The 22,722-nt window shown below is 40.4% G+C and overlaps 1 protein-coding gene across 1 annotated transcript in view; it reads left to right on the top strand.

Annotated features, from left to right (window-relative positions):
- pax10 (paired box 10) overlaps positions 1–22,248 on the top strand; it is a 28,765-nt gene extending 6,517 nt beyond the window's left edge. Inside the window, exons 4-8 of the mRNA XM_088322932.1 lie at positions 9,234–9,316; positions 9,392–9,548; positions 9,630–9,703; positions 12,275–12,401; positions 20,305–22,248. Of these exons, the coding sequence (XP_088179058.1) occupies positions 9,234–9,316; positions 9,392–9,548; positions 9,630–9,703; positions 12,275–12,401; positions 20,305–20,429 (566 nt within the window). The 3' untranslated portion in view covers positions 20,430–22,248. The remainder of the gene's footprint in view (positions 1–9,233; positions 9,317–9,391; positions 9,549–9,629; positions 9,704–12,274; positions 12,402–20,304) is intronic.
- The last annotated feature ends 474 nt before the right edge of the window (positions 22,249–22,722 follow it).

Raw genomic sequence — 22,722 nt, 5'->3', positions numbered from 1 at the left:
AGGGGTTAATACCGTCCGTCATGGTGACGTCATGTGCTTAGGTCCCGTGTGTGCAAAGGGTTAATAAAATAATGCTCTATGCATTTGTTAGAGCAGGGGTGTTAAACAGGCGGCCCACGGGCCGAATCAGGCCCGCTGAGGGATTGAATCCGGCCTGTGAGATAACGCCGAGGGAAGCGCAAGAGAAAAACGAGCTGCAGGTTGAAATATGTCCACTTGATGTTGCCAAGGCCAGGTGCCACTCAAATGTTTTGCTTGTATTTCTCTCTCTCTCACTCTTCCTCCCCTTTTCTCTCACTCTCTCTCTCTTTCACTCTCTCGGTCTGTCTTTTTCCTCTTTCTTTGTTCCTCTTTGTCTCTTTCTTCTCTCTGTGTCTTTTTGCCTTCTTTTTGCTCTCTCTTCCTTTTTCATTTTCTCTCTTTTCCCTCTCTCTTGCTTTCCCCTACTCTGTATCTCTCTTTCTTTCTCTTTTCTCTCCTCCTCTCTTTCTATATCTCTTTGGATTTCTTTCTTTCTCTCGCTTCTTCCCCCTCTCTCACTTTTTATCTCTTTTGTTTCTAACATTGTGTGTCTCTCTCTTTTCTCCCTCTTTCACTCTTTCTCCCTTTCTCTCTTTTTTGCCCCATCCTCTCTCCTTTTCTCTCCCTTTCTTTCTATTTCTTTCTTTCTCTCTATTTTTCTTTCCCTCTAATCTACGAGTCCGGCCCCCGAGAGAATATTTGTTCTATCGTGTGGCCCCAGAGTTAAAATGAGTTTGACACCCAGTTAGAGCATCACACAACATTAGGGTTATGCCGCTGCGAGTAACAATATTGAGGTGACACTCGGACATATTAATGGTGTCGGCATTTTAAATATATAATTGAAGAGAATCGAATTTCAATTTTATGTTCGGAGAAAAATGTTTGTTTCTCTTCGTAAACGAAAGAAGCCTCGGTTCTGATTGGATTGGATTTTTTTGCCTGGTGTAAACATTTGATACGTCTTTGGATTTTCTCCATCTTTATGATAAGAACTTACACAATAGCACTTTACTATCATAAGCATTATTTACTTTTATATCGACTCTTATATGCCATTATTCGTGCTTTAAATGTTTTATCTTATTTATTTGTTCAAGAAAAATATAACGCCAAATATTGAGTTCATTTAGGTTTCGTTTACTGCGGTATTAGCTCAGGAGGTAGAGCGATCGTTTGAGGATTAAGGGATCCCAGTTCGAATCCCGGCTTGTCCGTGTTACATGCCGAAGTGTCCTTGGGTAAGACACTGAACCCCCAATACCCCCAATAAGCAGGTTAGCGCCTTACATGGCTGCACAGATCACGGCCGCTATTGGGAAATGTGGAGCACATTGTAAAGCGCTTTGGGAAGTCATTGACTTGAAAAGCGCTAGAGAAATGCAGTACATTTCATTTTCATTTCATTGTTAAAAGTTTACTCTCTCGGTTTGAATTGAACTCTCACGGGCTGCGTTCAAATAACCGGTGTTCACACTTAAAGAGCCAACGTTTAACAATACCTCAGTAAGTGTTCAACTAATACTGGTTATTTAATCAGTTAGTTCTTTGTTCCTTTGTCTCTTTCTTTCCTTATCCTCACTGTAAATGTGGACCTGGAGTCGTCCAATTTCGTTGTCACAGCATATCCCATGTTGTAACAATGACAATAAAGGCATATTCTATTCTATTCTAATTATGATCATAATGTATTCATATTTTTCCCAACCACAAAACAATTCAAAAAACTAAAACTAATATCATCCTTTAGAGCAGGGGTGGGCCAACTACGGCCCGCGGACCACATGCTGAGGCTTTTTTTATCCGGCCCACGAAATTATAATGGTCAAAATATGATGACTATATATATAAAACAATAAATAAAGTACTACTACTAAAAATGTTTTTGGATGTCAACTTTGTCACCGTTGTCCCTTTGTGTAAAAAATACTACTACATAAATACTACAAAATCACTAAAGAACTAAATATTACATTTAGTAAAGTACTGTAGAAGTACTACAAAATAATACTATGGAAATACTACAGAATTATAAGAACAGAAATACTAGAAAAAAAAATTATTACAAAAATACTACAATGGAAATACTACAGAAGTACTTCAAAAATAAATATGATACTACAAAATACAACGACAGTAATACTATAATACAAAATACTACAACAAAAACATTAAAGCAAAAATATTACAATGAAAATAAAACTACAGTACTACCTAAAAATACGATAGACTGGGAAAAAAAATGGAATTACGAACAAAATCTGACTGCAGAAATACTAAAACCAATCCTACAAAAAAAAATTCAGTATTACTGCAAAAATACTACAGAAATACTACAGGTACTTCAAGAATACATATAATGAGATACTACAAAAATAATATCATACAAAAATACTACTACAAAAACATTACAACAAAAATAAAACAAAAATACTACGACAGTACTACTAAAAAATACTTAAGATGGACTGAAAAAAAAATCAATTATGAAATTACTAACAAAATACGACTGCAGAAATATTAAAACCAATACTACAAAAAAACTTCAGAATTACTACAAAAAAAACTACAGAGGTACTTCAAAAAATTGTATAATGAGATACTACAAAAATACAACTACACTAATACATCATACAAAAATACTACTACAAAAACATTGCAACAAAAATCTTACAACAAAAATAAAACAAAAATACTACTACAGTACTACTAAAAAATACTAAAGATAGACTGAAAAAAAATCAATTATGGAATTCCTAACAAAATACGACTGCAGAAATTTTAAAACCAATACTACACAAATACTACAGATATACTACAGAGGTACTTGAAAACTAAGGATAATGAGATACTACTAAAATACAACTACAGTAATACTACAATACAAAAATACTACAACAAAAACATTACAACAAATTGTTACAATGCAAATAAAACCAAAATATTACGACAGTACTACTAAAAAATACTAAAGATCTACTGAAAAAAAATTCAATTATGGAACAAAATACTGCAGAAATGCTAAAACCAATCCTACAAAAAAAATTCAGTATTACAACAAAAATACTACGGAAATACTAGAGATACTTCAAAAATACATATAATGAGATACTACAAAAATACAACTACAGTAATACTATCATACAAAAATACTACTACAAAAACATTGCAACAAAAATCTTACAATGGAAATAAAACCAAAATACTACTACAGTACTACTAAAAAATACTAAAGATAGACTGAAAAAAATCAATTATGGAATAACTAACAAAATACGACTACAGAAATATTAAAACCAATACTTCAAAAAACTTCAGAATTACTACAAAAATACTACAGAGGTACTTCAAAAATTTGTATAATGAGATACTACAAAAATACAACTACAGTAATACTACAATACAAAAATACTACAACAGAAACATTACAACAAATTATTACAATGGAAATAAAACCAAAATGCTACTACAGTACGACTGAAAAAAAAATCAATTATGGAACAAAATACTGCAGAAATGCTAGAAACAATACTACAAAAAAAAACTTACTACAAAAATACTATGTAAACACTCCAAAACTCTGACTGCAGATATATAATCTATATCAAGCGCAACAACAATAGTACAACTAGAGTTATACTAAGTAGAATATTGAATTTTGTGCTAAAAACCGGGAACTAATATCTTATTTTGCGAGAGTGTTTCAAAACCAAGATGCTGACATTGATCTAATTAGAAAGGAATATCAAGAAAAATAACATGTATATTTATTCATAAATGAGAAAAATAAGGTAAGGTCTCCAGAATCAGCCCCTCGGCTCCATTTCTTTACCCAATATCGCCCCTGACTCGCCCCTGCTTTAAAGGGACAGCGCTATTACCGAGTCAAAAGACCCCCGTTGGATTTTCCAAGTGTGGCTAAAACAATATCCGACGAGCGCCTCATGTTGTGGCAAGGAGCCCCGATTTCTAGACACATTAAGAGCACAACTCTAGGCCAAAATGGCCTCCGGCTGCAAAAACAGCGGACTCTGGATAATGCATCATTACTGCGCATGCATTATGCACTAAGTCTCTTCTGCGTGCACACAAAGGAATCAGAAGGGCCACCCTTGACTGAATATGGCTGCAGCGGGGCCCCTGCGGCCAAATAAGGACGCCGTGTCCGCTGCTCAGCCGACCGGAAGTCTATCGCTGCCGTCGTCTCGTGCCGACCGCATTAATGAGGTACGCTGACCTCGGTGGGCGGCCGAGGGACGATAACGTGTCGACGCCGATCGGAAAGCGGCCAATTACAGCAATTTGCTGGACAACTTGGATTTCGGGTGCAGTGTTCATTTGAGCTGTGAAAAGTGATGGGTCCCGGGGACTGGCATGCTCAAAAATCTAGGGGTCCCAACAGAGATCTAAGGCTCCCCAAAATTGAGTGTGCTCCATGCCCTTACAAACTGTCGTATTTTCCTTTACAAAATACAAAAAAGTCTTTATGTAGTTTAACATGTTATATTGTACATGTGTTTCCTTATATCATATATATTGTTATTGAACATTTTGTTTTGAGACACGGAGTTGCTCGACATGAATGAGCTTCATTATAAAAAAAAGTTAAAAAATGAAGTCGCTTGGACGTTCACTGTAGATGGAAAAAATACATGCAAATATAATTAAGTAGAATTCTCTTATTCAAATTATGAATTCATTTTCTACATTGAATTATTTTTGGTAATATACTGATTAAAAGGGATCACCACAAACCTGTCTTTTTTCATTTTATCCTTTTATACTTCCTTTTTTTTCTTAACTTCTTTATACATCATCATCATTCGTAATATAATGCATCAAAGCAAGTGAGCCGTTGGAGAGCCGGCTCTCTTGAATGAGTTGAGCCGAAAAAGCCGGTTCTCTAAAAAGGAACGGACTTTCACTACACAACTCGAACTGGAGATCGGCGTGCAGACGAAAACTCGAACCGCGAGACCAAAACAACAATGGCGGATCTGCCTGACAAAAAGTTTGAAGTGCGCTAAATCTTTGTTAAAAAATGATAATGACAATTGTGTGTCAAAAAGGTTGCATCCCGGAGACGCACGTTGATTTGAGACGATGCGTCCCCAGCAAAAATAATGCAACTAGGACGCAGGGACGCCGGCAAACCAGAACACTGCGGATCTCGCTATCACGCGCAATATGGATCGGTCGAAGAAGCGTTAAACGTCCGGTCGGTCGTCGGGCAAGGTCGGCCCTTTTTTGGCTTGTTCTCGTCCTCGTATTAAGAATGAATGAATGAATGAAAACTTTATTCCAACATTAAAATATAAACAGAACAAAAACAAAAACTCAACAAAATAATGTTACAAAATATGTTCGGAAAGGGGTAGTCAGAAGCAGATGCTTATATTCCCTACCCCTTCATCTTCCCCACTAAATACACCACCAATAATGACAACAACAGTAATAATATTAATAATAACAAATAATTTATGATATAAAAATAGCAACGACATCACAAAGTTAACCATTGTTCTAGAGTCTAGACACACTATTCCCAATCTCTCGTATCACTCATACCCAATTTTCTTCATCTCTGTATTCCGCCAGGAATGTTTTTTTGAATTTAAATTTGAAAGCGTGAACTAATGGACATTGTTTGATCTCGTCTTGTAAATTGTTCCAAAGTTTGACTCCGGACACGGAGACACACATACTTTTCCTGGTGGTTCTCCAGTGTTCTGGTTTGCCGGCGTCCCTGCGTCCTAGACGCAGGATTTTTGCTGGGGACGCGTCGTCTCAAATCAACGTGCGTCCCCAGGACGCAACTTTTTTGACACCAAATTGGCATTATTATCCGATTACTTTTTTTTTTTAAAAACAAAGCTTTACCGCACTCCAAACTTTTCGTCAGGCAGATCCGCCATTGTTGTTTTGGTCTCGCGCCGATCTCTGCAAACGAGATCTTGTTGCTACAAGATGACGTCATTGTTTTGGTGGTTGTCGAGTGAAAGAGAAGTAATCCCTCCGAAAAAATAGTTGGTATTAGGTGCAAATCAACACAAAATTGGTCATTTCTACAGTGTCGGTAATAAGTCGAAACATAACACAGAAAATGGTAACACTGGCAATAATTCCGGCACGAAAAAACGGCGGAGAAATTCTTCGGCAGATCGCGGAGGCAAGGAAGCGAACGATTCGACAAAAGATAAACAAAAGAATACTCTTAGCAAGAAAAGGACTTTTCTGCCAAAATGGACTCAATTATTTTCCTGGTGACGCTATGAGGAGGATGATAATGGAGGCTACATGCTCTGTGATGCGTATACCCAGCGTGACAGAAAAAACTGGATTGCATAAATCATTTCGCAATACGAACTTTCAGAAAAGCACATTGGATCGGCACCACGACAATGAAAACCACAAATTCCGTTGCTCCAATTGGACCTTGAGAAGCCATTACAACTATGGCAGGACAGCAAACCACGAAGAATATATGAACTGAAAAATCTGAAGTGATTAAAACTGCATGAATATATAGACTTATATTTCAGCAATATTATTTTGTATAATGTACAATATTTTTGTAAACTGAAAAATCTGAAGTGATAACTGCTTTGTATTACCAATTAAGTGTGATGATTAAAACTGAATGACTATATAGATTTATATATTTATTTATATATTTGTCGCCGATTTCCAATTTCAACCTGGATAAGACTAAATTTTGTGGACCCATAGATCTCTGTTGGGACCCACAGATTTTTGAGCATGCAAGTCCCTGGGACTCATCCCTTTTCAGAGGTAAAATGAACACTGACAAAGCGAAGCAGGCAGAGAGAAGTGTTGGTGTCATTTTTAAGCAGACTAATTGTGAAACATGGCTACATTTTCAAGCATTTACAAGAACTTGGCCCAAATTTCAAGCACTTATCAATCCTTGAAAACACCACTATTAAAATTCAAGCACCCATACTAACCCTGTCAGTTTTTGCCTTGTGTAAAACATTGGAGAAATGTTTGTAATATTACATGTGAAACCAATACTGATAAGTTTATGTAAATATCAGAAAATCTGTCATGAACCGGACCAGGATCAGGACCCAAATGCGTGACGTTTCTCACAAAAGCCTTTTATTTTACGGGAAATGGGGAGTCATGCACGTTAGGCAGCGGTCTGGCGTGGAATGATAGGAATCCAGAGGCCGACGAGATCGATACCAATTGCCTGAGCAGATATCGGAGAGATGGGGTCGATACCGGACAGGACGGGACAGACAGGTTTGACATCAAAACGGGATATCGAAATTAAACAGGACAAACTAGACCGGAACGAAACTAGAAACCGATATTGAACAGGACAAAATAAACGAGAACAATACCGGACAGGAAATACCAACAGGAACAGGACTGGGTCAAAACACATCTCTTGCGGGGCAGAAGTTTGTTGACGGACTGACAAAGGTTGAGTGAGAGCACTGAGCTTAAATAGACGGGAAGCCAATCTGTCAACAAGCCGCAGTTGGCGCCAATTGGGCGTCACGGCAACCGCGACAAGATCAAACTAACGGACAGAGCTAGGAATGTTCTATGTTAATTTTTTTCAGATTGATATGAGTACTTTACTATTCAGTTTTCAGGATACTGGAAGCACATACTGTTAATACTTTTCGATATAATTGATCTTAAAACTACCTAAACCACTTACATCTAATTTCCCTAAAATTGTACAAATGTGTTACGTATTTGACCCCATTTGTCTGTGACAGCAAAACATATCTGTATCTATATACATTTATTACCATTTATAATAAAAGTCTTGTCTTGTTCCACCGACAGACTGAGGTCATTTCTTCCTCATGCCATGAGGCTCTTTAACTCCACTCGGGGAGTGAAAGCCCACATGAAACCCCACCCCCACATTTGCATATGACCCTATTTTTATGACAGTGTGTATTTTCCGTAGCACTATTTAAATACTCTATATCAACACGTTACATTGGGTATTTATGTATTATATTCCTTTTACTTTATTATTTTTTTTTATTTTCAACACAAGGATACTGCTGGAAGTGGGAATTTCCCTACCCGGATGAAGAAAGTATCCATCAATCTATCGAAAATGAGAAAAATCTGTGGTTTTGTAAAACAAAATACACTCACTGTAAAGTTGAATCATTTCAACACCGAATAAATAGAAGCATGTTTTGAATATTTCCAGTATTGCCACATTCCTAATATTGTCGCCATGATGGCAGCAAAACCTGAAATAGCTCAAGGTTCACAGAGCCAGTTTGGGGGATTTGTCAATGTCTCCCATCTCATCTCATCTCATCTCATTAGCTACACCGCTTATCCTCAGTAGGGTCGCGGGGGTGCTGGAGCCCATCCCAGCAATCATCGGGCAGTGGGCAGGGGACACCCTGAACTGGTTGCCAGCCAATCGCAGGGCACACAGTGACAGACAACTCACTCGCTCAGTCACACCTAGGGACAATTTGGACCGGCCAATTCTCCTGAAATGCATGTTTTTGGAATGTGGGAGGGAACCGGAGTGCCCGGAGGAAACCCACGCAAGCACTGGGAGAACATACAAACTCCGCACAGGAAGTAAAAGACAAAAGAAACTAAATATGAATAAGATTACTAAATTTTGTGCAGGCTTGCGGAATACACGGAACGGCAAAAATGATGTTGGCAAGCTGTTTGGATTGATTTTCATTTTGTTTCTGTTGCATTTGATGTTCGTTTTGCCGGAGATCAAAGCCAGGTGAGAAAGCTTACCACGTGTTGTGAGTCATCATTTGATTCATATTTAGTTTTTTGTCTTTTATGAGCATATTTGGTAGTCATCCAAAAGTAACTGAAAGTAATCCTGTTAAAGTAACCCTACCCAACCCTGCGAATAATACAGCTTTGCGGGGATCGGGGACCTCGACTTCCAAACCGGAAGCCGCGGGGATGGCCGAGTCGGTCTACTTTGAGATAAAAACGCTTAGGCAGCTTCTTCGGCATGAATCCTTGGCTTTGAACTTTGGGTGTGTTCCATCGCCATCAATAATTCACATAAAGTGCAACAGATAAATATTTCAAAAACGCTCGTAAGGATACATCCCTCTGCCTCCTTGATTTGTCTTTCCCGCAAAAAAGCGGAATGAGTCAACACCGATAAGACGGCGAGCAGATCGTGGGAATGTCCTCATCGTGTCGTCTTTCCTCCGCAGAATTCGAAAGGACGCATTACCCGGACGTCTTCGCCAGGGAGAGACTGGCCAATAAGATCGATCTACCCGAGGCCAGGATACAGGTGAGCGAATGGGACGGTCCCGTCCGATACAAAATGGCTCCTTCGGCTTCCGGTCACGGACGCCGTCTCTTCTAGGTTTGGTTCTCCAACCGAAGGGCCAAGTGGAGGCGAGAGGAGAAGCTACGCAATCAAAGGAGGTCGGGAGGGGTGACTTCCTGTTCGCAGGGTCAAGCCCCCCTAACCACTTCCTTTAACACATCGGTCTACCATCAACAGCACGCCGGCGGTTCGGGTACAGAGTGATTGGCCTTTTTTCCATCGTTATTACCGTTCACGATGACTCGGGATTCTTACCACTTTGTTTCTTGCCAAGGTTCCATGTTGAGTCAGGCCGAGTCCTCGCTACCCAGCTACAGCTCGCTCTCGGTCTTCTCGGCCGGGGTCCAGGTCAGTCCTCCGTCAGCATGGAGAGATTGGAGAGACATAGATATAGATATTCAATATCTAGATTTGGATTCTTGGATTTGTTGGTGATAGGAATGAGTGGAGATGTGTTGTAATAGGATAGTGGGATGTCTAGACGGGGATGGGCAGGGCACCCGTATGATGCGGCAGGGGTAAACCAGCGAAAGCTGTCAGACAGAAGTGTGTGTTGTGTCACCCTGACCCGAGTGACACGTCCGCTTTCTTGTGTCCTGTTTCATCTGGAGGGACTTTGTTATTGTACGCGTTTGTCTCGGTGTCGGTCACCCCTCTTGAGGGATATGACCAAGGTAGATATAGATAGATAGATACCATAGATATATAGATATCATAGATACCATAGATAGATGGATAGATACCATAGATATATAGATAGATAGATGGATGGATAGTCTAGATGTCTAGATAGATAGATGTCTAGATAGATAGATGTCTAGATAGATACAGATACATAGATAGATACAGATACATATATGGATGGATAGATAGATGTCTAGATAGATATGTCTAGACAGATAATGTCTAGATAGGTAGATAGATAGATGTCTAGATAGATAGATAGAGGGAGATAGATAGATAGATAGATGTCTAGATAGATGTCTAGATAGATGTCTAGATAGATGTCTAGATAGATAGATAGATTTGGATTCTACCAAAGACCGTCATCTCTAGCTACTTCATGCATACTTTGTGACCATGGTAGATCGCAGGTTAAAACACTCCGCAATCCATTATCTCCGGTAGCATATTGCTGTGAGCGCGGGGGCCAGCACATTTGTCAGTGCCGCAAGCTTTTTTCATTCTGTCCAGCAAATAGTCAACTCCACGTACTTCTCACTCACAAAGGTTTCAGATTATCAAACTGATTTGAGGATCTTACAGAGACAACCCGGGGAAATACAAAATGCACTTTTCAAATGTTGATTCAATTTATCAAGGCACAAAAAAAATCAAATGGTATCTGGCCCTACGTGAAAAAGTCATTGCCACAGTCCAAATGTCAACCCAAACCCCAAAGAGATAAAAAAGCACGAGTTCATTCGAGCGCCCCTAAGAATTTCACAAACTTTCAACGAAAGGAGCTTGACAGAGGCTACAACGGTGGTTAACGTCTTAAGCGAGAACAGGGGTGTCAAACTCATTTTAACTCTGGGGTCACACGATAGAACCAACATTCTATCGGGGGCCGGACTAGTAGATTAAAGAGAAAGAAAAAGAGAGAGAAAGAAATAAGAGAAAGAGGGAGGGACAAAGAAAGAAAAATAGAGGGGGAAAGAGCGTGAGAAACAAAAGATAAAAAGTCGTGAGAGAGAGAGAAAAGAAAGGGAGAGGAAGAAAGAAATCCAAAGAGAAATGGAAAGACGGAAGGCGAGAAAAGAGAAAAGAAAGCGCGAAGGGTAGGAAGAGAGAAAAGAGAAAAGAGCCAAAAGGAAAAAGTTAGAGCAAAAGAAGTTAAAAGATGCACAAAAAGAAAGAGACAAAGAGAAACAAAGGAAGAGAGAAAGAGAGACACAGAGAAAGAAAGAGAGATAGAGTGGGAGAAATGGGGTGGAAGAGAGAGAGAGAGAGAAAGCGAGAGAACAAACATTCTGTCGGGGGCCGGACCAGTAGATTAGAAAGAAAAAGAGAGATAAAGAAATAAGAGAAAGAGGGAGGGAAAAGGAGAGAGGGCATGTCAAAGAAAGAGGAAGAGAGAGAGAGCGTGAGAAACAAGAGATAAAAAGAGAAGTCATGAGAGAGGGGGAAAGAAAGAAAAAGAGATAAAGAAATAAGAGAAAGAGGGAGGGAAAAGGAGAGAGGGCGGGACAAAGAAAGAAAAAGAGAGAGGGGGAGAGAGTGTGAGAAACAAAGTATAAAAAGTCATGAGAGGGGGAAAAGAAAGGAAGAGGAAGAAAGAAATCCAGAGAAATAGAAAGACAGAAGGAGAGAAAAGAGAAAAGAAAGCACGAAGGGTATGAAGAGAGAAAGAGAAAAGGAAAAAAGGAAGTTAGATCAAATGAAGTTAGAAAGACACAGAGAAAGAGACAAAGAGCAACAAAGGAAGAGAAAAAGAGAGACACAGAGAGTGGGGAAAAGGGGTAGGAGAAAGAGAGAGAGAGAGAAGAAGAGGGAGAGAGAAATAAATACAAGTACAGCGTTTGTGAGAGGTGCCTGGCTTTGGCAACATCAAGTTGACATATTTCAACCTGCAGCTTGTTTTTCCCTTGCGCTTCTCTGAGTGTTGTCTCAATGCAATCCCTTAGCGGGCCTGATTTGGCCCGCGGGCCGCCTGTGAGCTAGAAGTTGACTATTTTGAAGTAACGAACACCACCTTTGGAAAATGTTTAACACATACTTTGCTATTCAACTTTTGGAGAGTAACTGCAACAATGGCTGTCATCTAGTGAAGTGGCACCCAACTATTGATGAATGAAATAAATAATGGATTAAATAATTGCGACGGGATCGTTTTCCTTCGACGAGGAGTTACACTAATTCACAAGAAAGTTTTCCTTTCTCAAGCTTGTATTTCTTTCTGCTTTTTTACCCACTCAGTCCATCCCTCCGCAGTCGGCCTCTTCGTACTCTTGCATGTTGCCGCCGTCTCCGTCTGCTCCTCGCAGTTTCGACTCCACGGCGTATTCTTCCCCTCACCTGCAGACATCGGCCAACTCCAACACCGGTGAGTGCTTCTCCCTGAAACGTCAATTTCTGTTAATAATAGTGATTATTGAGCATTTTCATGTTTCAGAAACTCAACTGCACTAGCGGTTTTTGATAGTACAGGGGCGGCGGTAGCTCGAAGTGTCCTTGGGTAAGACACTGAACCCCCAATACCCCCAATAAGCAGGTTAGCGTCTTACATGGCTGCAATACAAGGCCGCTATTGGGAAATGTGGAGCACATTGTAAAGCGCTTTGGGAAGTCATTGACTTGAAAAGCGCTATAGAAATGCAGATCATTTCATGTAACCTGTTACTATCCACCACTGGATTTAAGTAACAGCTTCAATGTAGCCCAATGTATGGAGAAAAATGTATCTTGTTACTCGTCTTGGGATCAAAGGATCCCAGTTCGAATCCCGGCTCCTCCGTGTTACATGTCGAAGTGTCCTTGGGTAAGACACTGAACCCCTAATACCCCCAATATAAGGCTGCTATTGGGAAATGTGGAGCACATTGTAAAGCGCTTTGGGAAGTCATTGACTTGAAAAGCGCTATAGAAATGCACATCATTTCATGTAACTTGTTACTATCCACCACTGGATTTAAGTAACAGCTTCAATGTAGCCCAATGTAATGGAGAAAAATGTATCTTGTTACTAACCACCTCTGGATTTAAGTAACGGCTTCAATGTAGCCCAATATAACGGAGAAAATGTATCTTGTCCCGAATAGTTCCAAGTTAGAATTGAGCAATGACGACCGTAAACTTTGTCAAAACAAAGCAAAACTGATCTATCAAAGGGTTTGCTCCAGTATATATAGAGCACAGTCTCAAATACAGTTTACAATTACAGTCAGGGTTGGGTAGGGTTACTTTAACTGGATTACTTTCAATGACTTTTGGATTACTCCAATACCAAATATGCTAATAAAAGACAAACGAAACTAAATAGGAATAAATTGATGACTCACAACACGTGGTAAGCTTTCTCTCCTGGCTTTGATCTCAGTTAAAGTAACCCTACCCAACCCTGGTAACAATGACAATAAGGGTATATTCTATTCTATCCATGTAGGCTGCTTTTCAACCCAAAACGAGTGCTAAATGCACAAGGAAGAATACAAACTATGGGGACTCAAAGTGACCAAAACATAACCATATGTTACGCTCAATTTTTTGGCCTGGTTTTTCACGATCACACTGGATTTCTTCTGGGGAAAAAAAATAAAACTTGGCTATAAACAAGGTGTACGAACCCTGGAATTGGTTACTAAGTAATCCAGGTGGTAAAAAAAGTACTTTTTAAATGAATTACCTACAAACTAAGCATTTTGTTTCCAGTTTTTGCGCCCAACACTGTTCACCAACCAGGGTTGCGTAGGGTTACTTGAACTGGATTACTTTCAATTACTTTTGGATGACTCAAATACCAAATATGCTAATAAAAGGCAAAAGAAACGAGATATGAATCAAATGATGACTCGCAACATGTGGTAAGCTTTCTCTTCTGGCTTTGATCTCCGGCAAAATGAACATAAAATGCGACAGAAACAAAATGAAAATCAATCCAACATCATTTTTGCCGTTCCATGTATTCCGTTACTCCCCAAGCCTGCACAAAATTCAGTCATTTGATTCCTATTTCGTTTCTTTTGTCTTTTATGAGCATATTTGCTATTGGAGTCATCCAAAAGTTATTGAAAGTAATCCAGTTCAAGTAACCCTACCCAACCCTGATTACAGTATCACACCAACATACCCCGTTTTGAATGTACATCACTAAGGAATCGTTTATATGGAAGCTCATTAAGCAACACTTTATGGCGAAAACCCACAGAACAAACTGTAAAAACCCATACGCGTAAACGCCAGCGAAGCATCCAGAGCAATTTGAGATGGGCAGAGCTATGCACACCTAGCGCGAGCACTTGCTTCTCACTAGTTTTGTTTGCAGAATTTTGTGACATTTTTACTGAAAGAACTTTGCTCGCACCTTGTTTTAAAACCATTATTTTTGACAAAAACGATGGTCAATATGAGCCTCGACACTCTTGGGTTGCTACAGGGGAGAGACAAACTTTAAGTGTATTTATTTTGATATAGGACACAGGCTCTGGTATCATTATCATAGATTTGATCAAATCATTAAACAATACACAGGGAAATTAAATGGGCTGAAAATAGGCTTTTGCGCTGAGAGCGGCTTTGTTGAATTTTGTCTTCAAATATTTGCTCTGGATAAAAAAAAAAAAAACAACAAAAAAACCTTTATATTATGATTTTATTTGGGTCAAAAGGGGTTCGGATCCATGCTCTCGCCATACACAAACGAAAAACTGCCTAAGTACGGTTGAGTAAAGGAGTGATTGTAGCTTCAGTGTCTGGCTGGTTATCTATTTGCATATATTTTTTATTTCACTTACGCGTTAAATTAGGAGGTGTTTTGTGCCTGTCCTCATAGTTAGTGTGTTAAATAGATTCATATATGTTGATGATAACAAAGATACAGCATTAAGTGGTAAAATAGTTGTTCAACATAACCATCGTATAACAAATTTGTCATCGGAATACACCGGAGCCTCCACAGACTCTGCCGCTAGGCCGCAAGTCACACTAGCCGAGCGAGAGCGGTGCTCACTATGAAATAGACTGAACCATTTCAAGGCAGCGGACCCTTCGGTGTTCACAGTTTGGTTTCCTTTTTTCCATCCTATTTAAGCCCATCCTGTCCTTTCTCAAGGATTAAAAACGCTATTCATTTTGAGGGTGCTTGGGGGGGTAATTACAGGCCGGTTACGCCCATGGCTGAATTCATTTGCTATTTTAATGATTTGGGTGGAGTTTTCATGTTCGTTGTGTGTTTATTGTGTTTAAATGTGGGCACAATTTACGTTGTGTGGTGACATAAATGTCAAATAAACAATAAAATATTGACAGATTAGGTATTTTTTAATGTTGCTATATTTTTTAACTATTGTTTGTAGTCTTAAGATGAAAAACGTTATTAAATTAGCACAATTGTTCAATAATCTTCTCTGTCCCTTTATCTTCTTGGCTTATACCTCACTGTGAATGTGTAAAACTGGAGTGTCATGCCCAATTTCGTTGTCACAATATGTTAACCCATTTTGTAACAATGACAATAAAGGTAGATTCTATTCTATTCTAATGGCTGTTAAAAAAAGCTTGAATATTTGAAGAGGAAGGATTTTGCACTATATATTACTATATTTTCAATGTATAGAAGATATAACAGCTAAAATACGTGAAAGAAGAAAAAGGATTTATTTACCTCATGTTGAGGTTTCGAGTTTTTCCTTGCCCTCATGTCGGTTTTAGATCAGGGGATGCTGTCATAATAGTCTGTAAAATAATCTGTGGTCTGTGCAGTGATCAGGGTTGGGTAGGGTTACTTGAACTGGATGACTTTCAATGACTTTTGGGTTACTCCAATAGCAAGTGTGCTAATAAAAGACAAAAAAAAAACGAAATATGAATCAAATGATGACTCACGACACGTGGTAAGCTTTCTCTCCTGGCTTTGATCTCTTTGATCTCCGGCAAAACGAACATCAAATGCCACAGAAACAAAATGAAAATAATTCCAAACAGCTTGCCAACATCATTTTTGCCGTTCCATGTATTCCGTTACTCCCCAAGCCTGCACAAAATGGAGTCATTTTATTCATATTGAGTTTCTTTCGTCTTTTATGAGCATGTTTGCTATTGGAGTCATCCAAAAGTCATTGAAAGTAATCAAGTTAAAGTAACCCAACCCAACCCTGGTTATAATTACTCACTATTTCTTACAAAAAGTAACTAAATTAGTCACTGAATTACACCATATTAAAAGTAACTCATTACCAAAGAAAGTAAATATTTGTGTTAATTTAAAAATAAGTGGTATTTTTGGAGCAAATGGGAAAACACTGCGGTAAATGGGAAATTCGACTCACAACACGTGGTAAGCTTTTTCTCCTGGCTTTGATCTCCGGCAAAACTAAAATAAAATGCGACAGAAACAAAATGAAAATAAATGGTTAGCGCGTGTGCGGCACAGTTCTGAGGTCGTGGGAACCTCCTGCGTGGGTTCAAATCCAGCTACCGACCTTACTGTACGGAGTTTGTATGTTCTCCCCGTGCTTGCGTGGGTTTCCGCCGGGCACATTCCAAAAACATGCATTTCAGGTGAATTGTCCGGTCCAAATTGTCCCTAGGTGTGACTGAGCGAGTGAGTTGTCTGTCCCTGTGTGCCCTGCGATTGGCTGGCAACCAGTTCAAGGTGTCCCCTGCCCACTGCCCGGAGATGGCTGGGATGGGCTCCAGCCCCCCCCCCCCCCCCCCCCCCCCCCCCCCCCCACGACCCTAATAAGGATAAGCGGTGTAGCTCATGAGATGAGATGAGCTTGCCAACATCTTTTTTGCCGTTCCATGTATTCTGTTACTCCCCAAGCCTGCACAAAATGTAATCAATACTATTGGAGTAATCCAAAAGTATTTGAAAGTAATCCAGTTGAAGTCAACCCTGCCAGTGATTAAGGGCTATACAAATAAACATGACTTTCGTTCAGAAGAGAACATAATTTGAATATGTAGCACGGGCTACGTTGTCATTTAAACATTTTAATGTTACTTACTATTTCTTAGTGCGCTACAATAAATTAATAAATCCATTAATAAAGCGATTAAACTTTTACAGCGAACGCATGCTAAAATTCAGTATTTTGGGGGGTTTAGCGATATATTTAAACAAATGAACGAGTACATGTAAGACGAATATTTTTGGTTAACAAATATAATGTTGAATGACTCTGGGTTTTCTCCCTTATATATAATATTTTAAAAAAAGAGAGGAAAATAAGAAAAGTTAGCTAAATGACGAAAACGTGACGAATGGGTTTAACGCGACCGAAATACACGGGACTAACATTAGCCACAGAAGTTACGTTGGTGGCATTATTGCTCATAAATTGTTATTAAAATATTTTAGTTATTGTTTTGTGGTTTTATTCTTTGAAATGGAACTTATTAGGGATTTACCTGACCGGCAGAAATGTTCGTGTCCGTCCTCGTAGCTAGGCGTGCTCGTCTTCAACTTCAAAGCAAAAATGAAAGGAGATTTTGATTTCATTTCAATGTTTCCTTTTTATTTTATTTTTTTCTATTTAAACTCAAATATTTATCAGCAACGCTCTTAAAAACGACATCTTTATTTATTGATGTGTTTTTTTTGCATCACGGTCACTGTCTATTTGGCTTAGTGGATTCTTGATAGCTCTTGAGCGCTCCCTAGCGGTCATGGGAGTTCAACTTGAGTTCCATTGAAAATGAGGGGAAAACGAAAGTGTGCAATATTTAGCGCCTCCTAGTGGTAAAACAAACTTTATTCATTAAAAGAAAATCAACCAGACTTGATTTAACTAAATAAAAATACCTGGAATGCATGTTTTAAAATATTCAGCGCGAGAAACGAGCATTTATTCCACATCACGTTAAGCTCACCTTAAAGCATGGGGTGTCAAAGAGGCGGCCCGTGGGCCAGATACGGGCCGCTAAGGGATTGAATCCGGCCCGCGAGACAACACTCAGAGAAGCAAAAGAGAAAAACGAGCTGCAGGTTGAAATATGTCCACTTGATGTTGCCAAAGCCAGGTGCCTCCAACAATCGCTGTACTTATATTTCTCACTCTCTCTTCCTCCCCTTTTCTCTCACTCTCTATCTCCCTCTTTCTTTCAGTTGCTTTCTTTGTTCCTCTATGTCTCGTTCTCTCTCCGTGTCTTTTACCTTCCTTTGCTTTCTCTTCATTATTTCCTTTTATGTCTTTCTCTCCTTCTCTTCTCTCTCTTTAGAGTTCTTTTTTTCTCTCTTTCTTCCCCCTCTCACTTTTTCTCTGTCTCTTAAGTTTCTCACATTCTCTCTTTTCTCTCACTCTCTATCTCCCTCTTTTTCACTCTCTCTGTCTCTTTTCTTCTGTTCCTCTTTGTCTCTTTACCTTCTTTTGCTTTCTCATCCTTTTTTTCCTTTCCTCTCACTTTCTCCCCATCTCTCTTTTTCTCTCCTTTTCTCTTTTTCTTCATCTGTTTCTCTTTGGGTTTCGTTCTTTATCTCTATTTCTTTCCCTCTCCCTCACTATTTCTCTTTTTATCACTTTTGTTTCTCACATTATCTCTCTCTCTATCTTTCTTTGTCCCACCCCATCTCTTTTTCTCACCCTCTCTTTTAGTTCTCTCTCTTTTTCTTTCGCTCTATTCTACTAGGCCGGCCCCCGAGAGAATGCTTGTTCTATCGTGTGGCCCCCCCGAGTTAAATTGAGTTTAAGGCTTAAAGGGACAGTGAGTCATATTTTGTGCCTCCTAGTGATACAAAAAAAACTTTATTCAGTAAAGAAAAAAAACATTGATTTGAACAATAGGCAAAAATACATGAACTGTCATACCAGTGTATTTTTTTTTTTTTGAAATATTTCTAGGTGAAGAAATGTGTTTTTCTTTGACATACCAAGTCGTCTGCGCCATGTTGGTATGGGATCTTGCTGCTACGTTGTGCTCTGCTTTTCTTTCGCATTAGACAATACAGTGCCAACTAGGGATCAAATATTATATATATGCTTCTTCTTAAAATGGTTTTTGACTTCTTTTTTGACTTTGTTTTTTATTGTTTTATCATATTTTTATTTCATTCATCCCTTTATTGAAATAGTACACAATGTACCTTTAAGGGAACTGACGTCTTGCTGCTACAGATTCCCCAAAACATCAAAAAGTAAAAAAAAACTCAAAACGAGAATGAAAACGGTGCGGTTTGGTCACTTTGAGCCGCCATAGTTTGTTTATGCCGTGTGCTTTTAGCATATGTTTGTGGTTGCGCTGCGTGATATTACACACTGTTCCTTTAACCGGTGATAGTATTTACTGCAGTGGCATCAAACTTATTTTAGCTCGGGGCCACACGGAGGAGAAAATATTCTATTAGGGGAGTTGAGTAGTAGATGAGAGAGAAATAGAGAGAGAGAGAGAGAAAGAGAGAGAGAGAGAGCAAGAGAGAGAGAGAGAGAGAAAGTGAGAGAGAGAGAGAGAGAGAAAAAGAAAGATATTAGATAGACAGAGAGAGTGAGAGAGAGAGGGCAAGAGAGAGAGAAAGAGAGAAAGCGAGAGAGAGGAAAGAAAGCGATAGAGAGAGAAAGAAAGAGAAAGCGAGAGAGAGAGAAAGCGATAGAGAGAAAGAGAGAGAGAGAGTGAGAGAGAGAGAAAGCAAGAGAGAAAGCGAGAGAGAGAAAGAGAGAGAAAGAGAAAGCGAGAGAGAGTGAGAGAAAGCGAGATAGAAAGCAAGAGAGAGAAAGCAAGAGAGAGAAAGCAAGAGAGAGCGCGAGAGAGATATAAAAGCGAGAAAGAGCGAGAGAGAAGGATAGAAAGCGAGAGAGAGACAGAGAGAGAAAGTGAGAGATAGAGAAAGAAAATAGAGAACAAAAGAAAATAGAGAAAGACAGAAAGAACATAGAGCAAGAAAGAAAATAGAGAAAGAAAGAAAATAGAGCAAGAAAGAAAGAAAGAAAAGAAAGAAGGGGAAATAGAGAAAGAAAGAAAGAAAGAAAGAGAACAAGAGACAGAAAGAAAGAAAGAAAGAAAGAGAGACAGAAGGCGAAATAGTGAGAGAAAATGAGAAAGGAGACAGAAAAGAGAGAGAGAGACAGATAGTAAGAGAGTGAAAAAAGGAAAGAACAAGGGAAAGAGAGAAGGAAATCAGAGAGCGAGAAAGAAAGAAAGAAATTAAAAAGAGAAAGAGAGAGATACAAAACTTAAAGTCCGTTCGACAAGCCTGCACTCCACCAAACGGCAGCATCTGGTGGTCAACTCACACACGCTGTCCCTTTAAACGGTCATTCTTGCAAATTGACAAGGTCTCCCTTTCTTCTCGCCAGGCCTCATTTCACCCGGCGTGTCGGTGCCGGTGCAAGTTCCGGGAAGCGACCCGCAAGGATTGAGCCAGAACCTGAGCCAGAACCTGGGCCAAAACCTGGGCCAATACTGGGCCAGATTACAGTGAACGACCACCAGGGGGTTACCGCCACGCCTCGACGCGCTCTCCTAAAAGAAGAAGAAAAAAAAGGGAGAAGATAGGAGCCAAAACACGGCCCTCGCCCTGAAAATGTTTACAAAAAACGTACGGGACAGAGGCTTCGCTTTTGTGACAGCGGACCCGGCTCGTATTTGCTTTGCCTTTTCTTGCCCGGATAGAGTACAAATACTACTTTTAATACTACTGCTACTCCTTTAGCGTCACACTAGCGTTCCAAAGTTTGGGGTTCTCCTCTTTTTTCAAGAAAAAACACAGATTTTTTTTTGCAGCTATTTCCGTCTAAAATGAAGTGCACCTGCGCGGCTGCGATCCGTTATCCCCCATCGCATATTTCTGCGAGCGTGAAGCGACAGGACGTATATTTGTGGAGCCTGGGCACGGGGGCCTTTTTTTTGCAGCTATTTCCGTCTAAAATGAAGTGCACCTGCGCGGCTGCGATCCATTATCCCCCATCGCATATTTCTGCGAGCGTGAAGCGACGGGACGTATATTTGTGGAGCCTGGGCACGGGGGCCTTTTTTTTGCAGCTATTTCCGTCTAAAATGAAGTGCACCTGCGCGGCTGCGATCCGTTATCCCCCATCGCATATTTCTGCGAGCGTGAAGCGACAGGACGTATATTTGTGGAGCCTGGGCACGGGGGCCCTTTTTTTGCAGCTATTTCCGTCTAAAATGAAGTGCACCTGCGCGGCTGCGATCCATTATCCCCCGTCGCATATTTCTGCGAGCGTGAAGCAACAAGACGTATATTTGTGGAGCCTGGGCACAGGGGCCTTTTTTTGCAGCTATTTCTGTCTAAAATGAAGTGCACCTGTGCGGCTGCGCTCCATTATCCCCCATCGCATACTTCTGCGAGCGTGAAGCGTCAGGATGCATTTGTGGGGCTGCGGGGGGCTTTTTTTGTTATCTTTGCCTCAAACGAACAACATCTGCACGGCCGCAATCCATTATCCCATGTCGAGGCCTACTTTTTTTTTGCTGTCATTTTCCGGCTAAAACTTAGTCAACTAGGATGAAATGCACCTGTGCAGCTGCGATCCATTATCCCCTATCGCATATTTCTGCGAGCGTGAAGCGACAGGACGCACAATTGTGAAGCCGGGAGGCCTTTTTTTTTTTTTAAGTCATTTTTGCCTCGAACGAACAACATCCGTGCGGTCGCAATCCATTATCCCACGTCGGGGCCTCCTTTTTTTCGATTCGATTTGATCGCGTTCTCTGTGATATTTCAATATCAAAGGATATCTCGTTTGTTTTGCAGAAAACTCACAAAAAAACGTTTGTTTGGGTCCAAGCGTGCGTTTCCCAACAACATCTGTTGTGTTGCTGCAATCCATTATCCCACGTCGAGGCCTCTTTTTTTTTTGCCGCCATTTTCCGGCTAAAACGAAGTGCACTTGTGCAGCTATAATCACACCGCTTTTACAATGATGCGAGCAAGGACCGGGGTTCCGTTCCACACGGCTGAAATGAAATGCGCGGCCCCGATCCATTATCCCAGGTCAACTATTCCTGAGAGCGGTAACCGAAAGAGCAAATTTGTGTCACGTGTGCCAGCTTTTTTCCACGATTCTTCCCGCCTCAAATGAACGGTACTTGTGCGGCCACGATCCATTATCCCCAGTTGACTATCGCTGTCCTCAGCTAGCAGCTTGTTATGTAGTATGTGCAAAACATCAGTGTCAACATCGAATTTTTTTTTCATTTTTCAAAATATTTGTAATCGTTGATGTTTGCAGTTTAGGGTACAAGTACACACCCGAAAGTCAAATGTGTTTTTTTCCCCCCACAAATAGCCGGGAATCGAACCCGCGCTCCCAAAATCCTCAGAGTGACCCCCAAAAATTGGAACGCTAGTGTCCATTCCAAGCAAGGCCAATGCGAGCAAACGTCCGCACGGAAAGTAGAAGCACAGTTTCTTGTTTCACCAGCAGCCGCTTGCTAAGCCCGACACGCCAGTTCCACTCAATGGTCTGCTTTTATATTGCCTCCCAAAGTGCTTTACGATGCGCTTCACACTCACAGATAGGAGCGACAGCCAACCGGCACATTGCCCGAGGACACCTTTAGGAGGAGGAGCCGGGAATCGAACCTGTCCTGTGACGACCGGATCCGCGCTCTACAATGTCTCATCTCATCTCATCAGCTGTGCCGCTTATCCTCATTAGGGTCGCGGGGGGGCTGGAGCCCATCCCAGCCATCTCCGGGCAGTGGGCAGGGGACACCCTGAACTGGTTGCCAGCCAATCGCAGGGCACACAG

This window comes from Urocampus carinirostris, chromosome 19 (assembly GCF_059441175.1).
Source record: "Urocampus carinirostris isolate Australia breed hairy pipefish chromosome 19, RoL_Ucar_1.0, whole genome shotgun sequence".
NCBI lineage: Eukaryota > Metazoa > Chordata > Actinopteri > Syngnathiformes > Syngnathidae > Urocampus > Urocampus carinirostris.
Note: the sequence above shows the minus strand (reverse complement) of the source record. Positions and strands in the feature narration are given on the sequence as shown.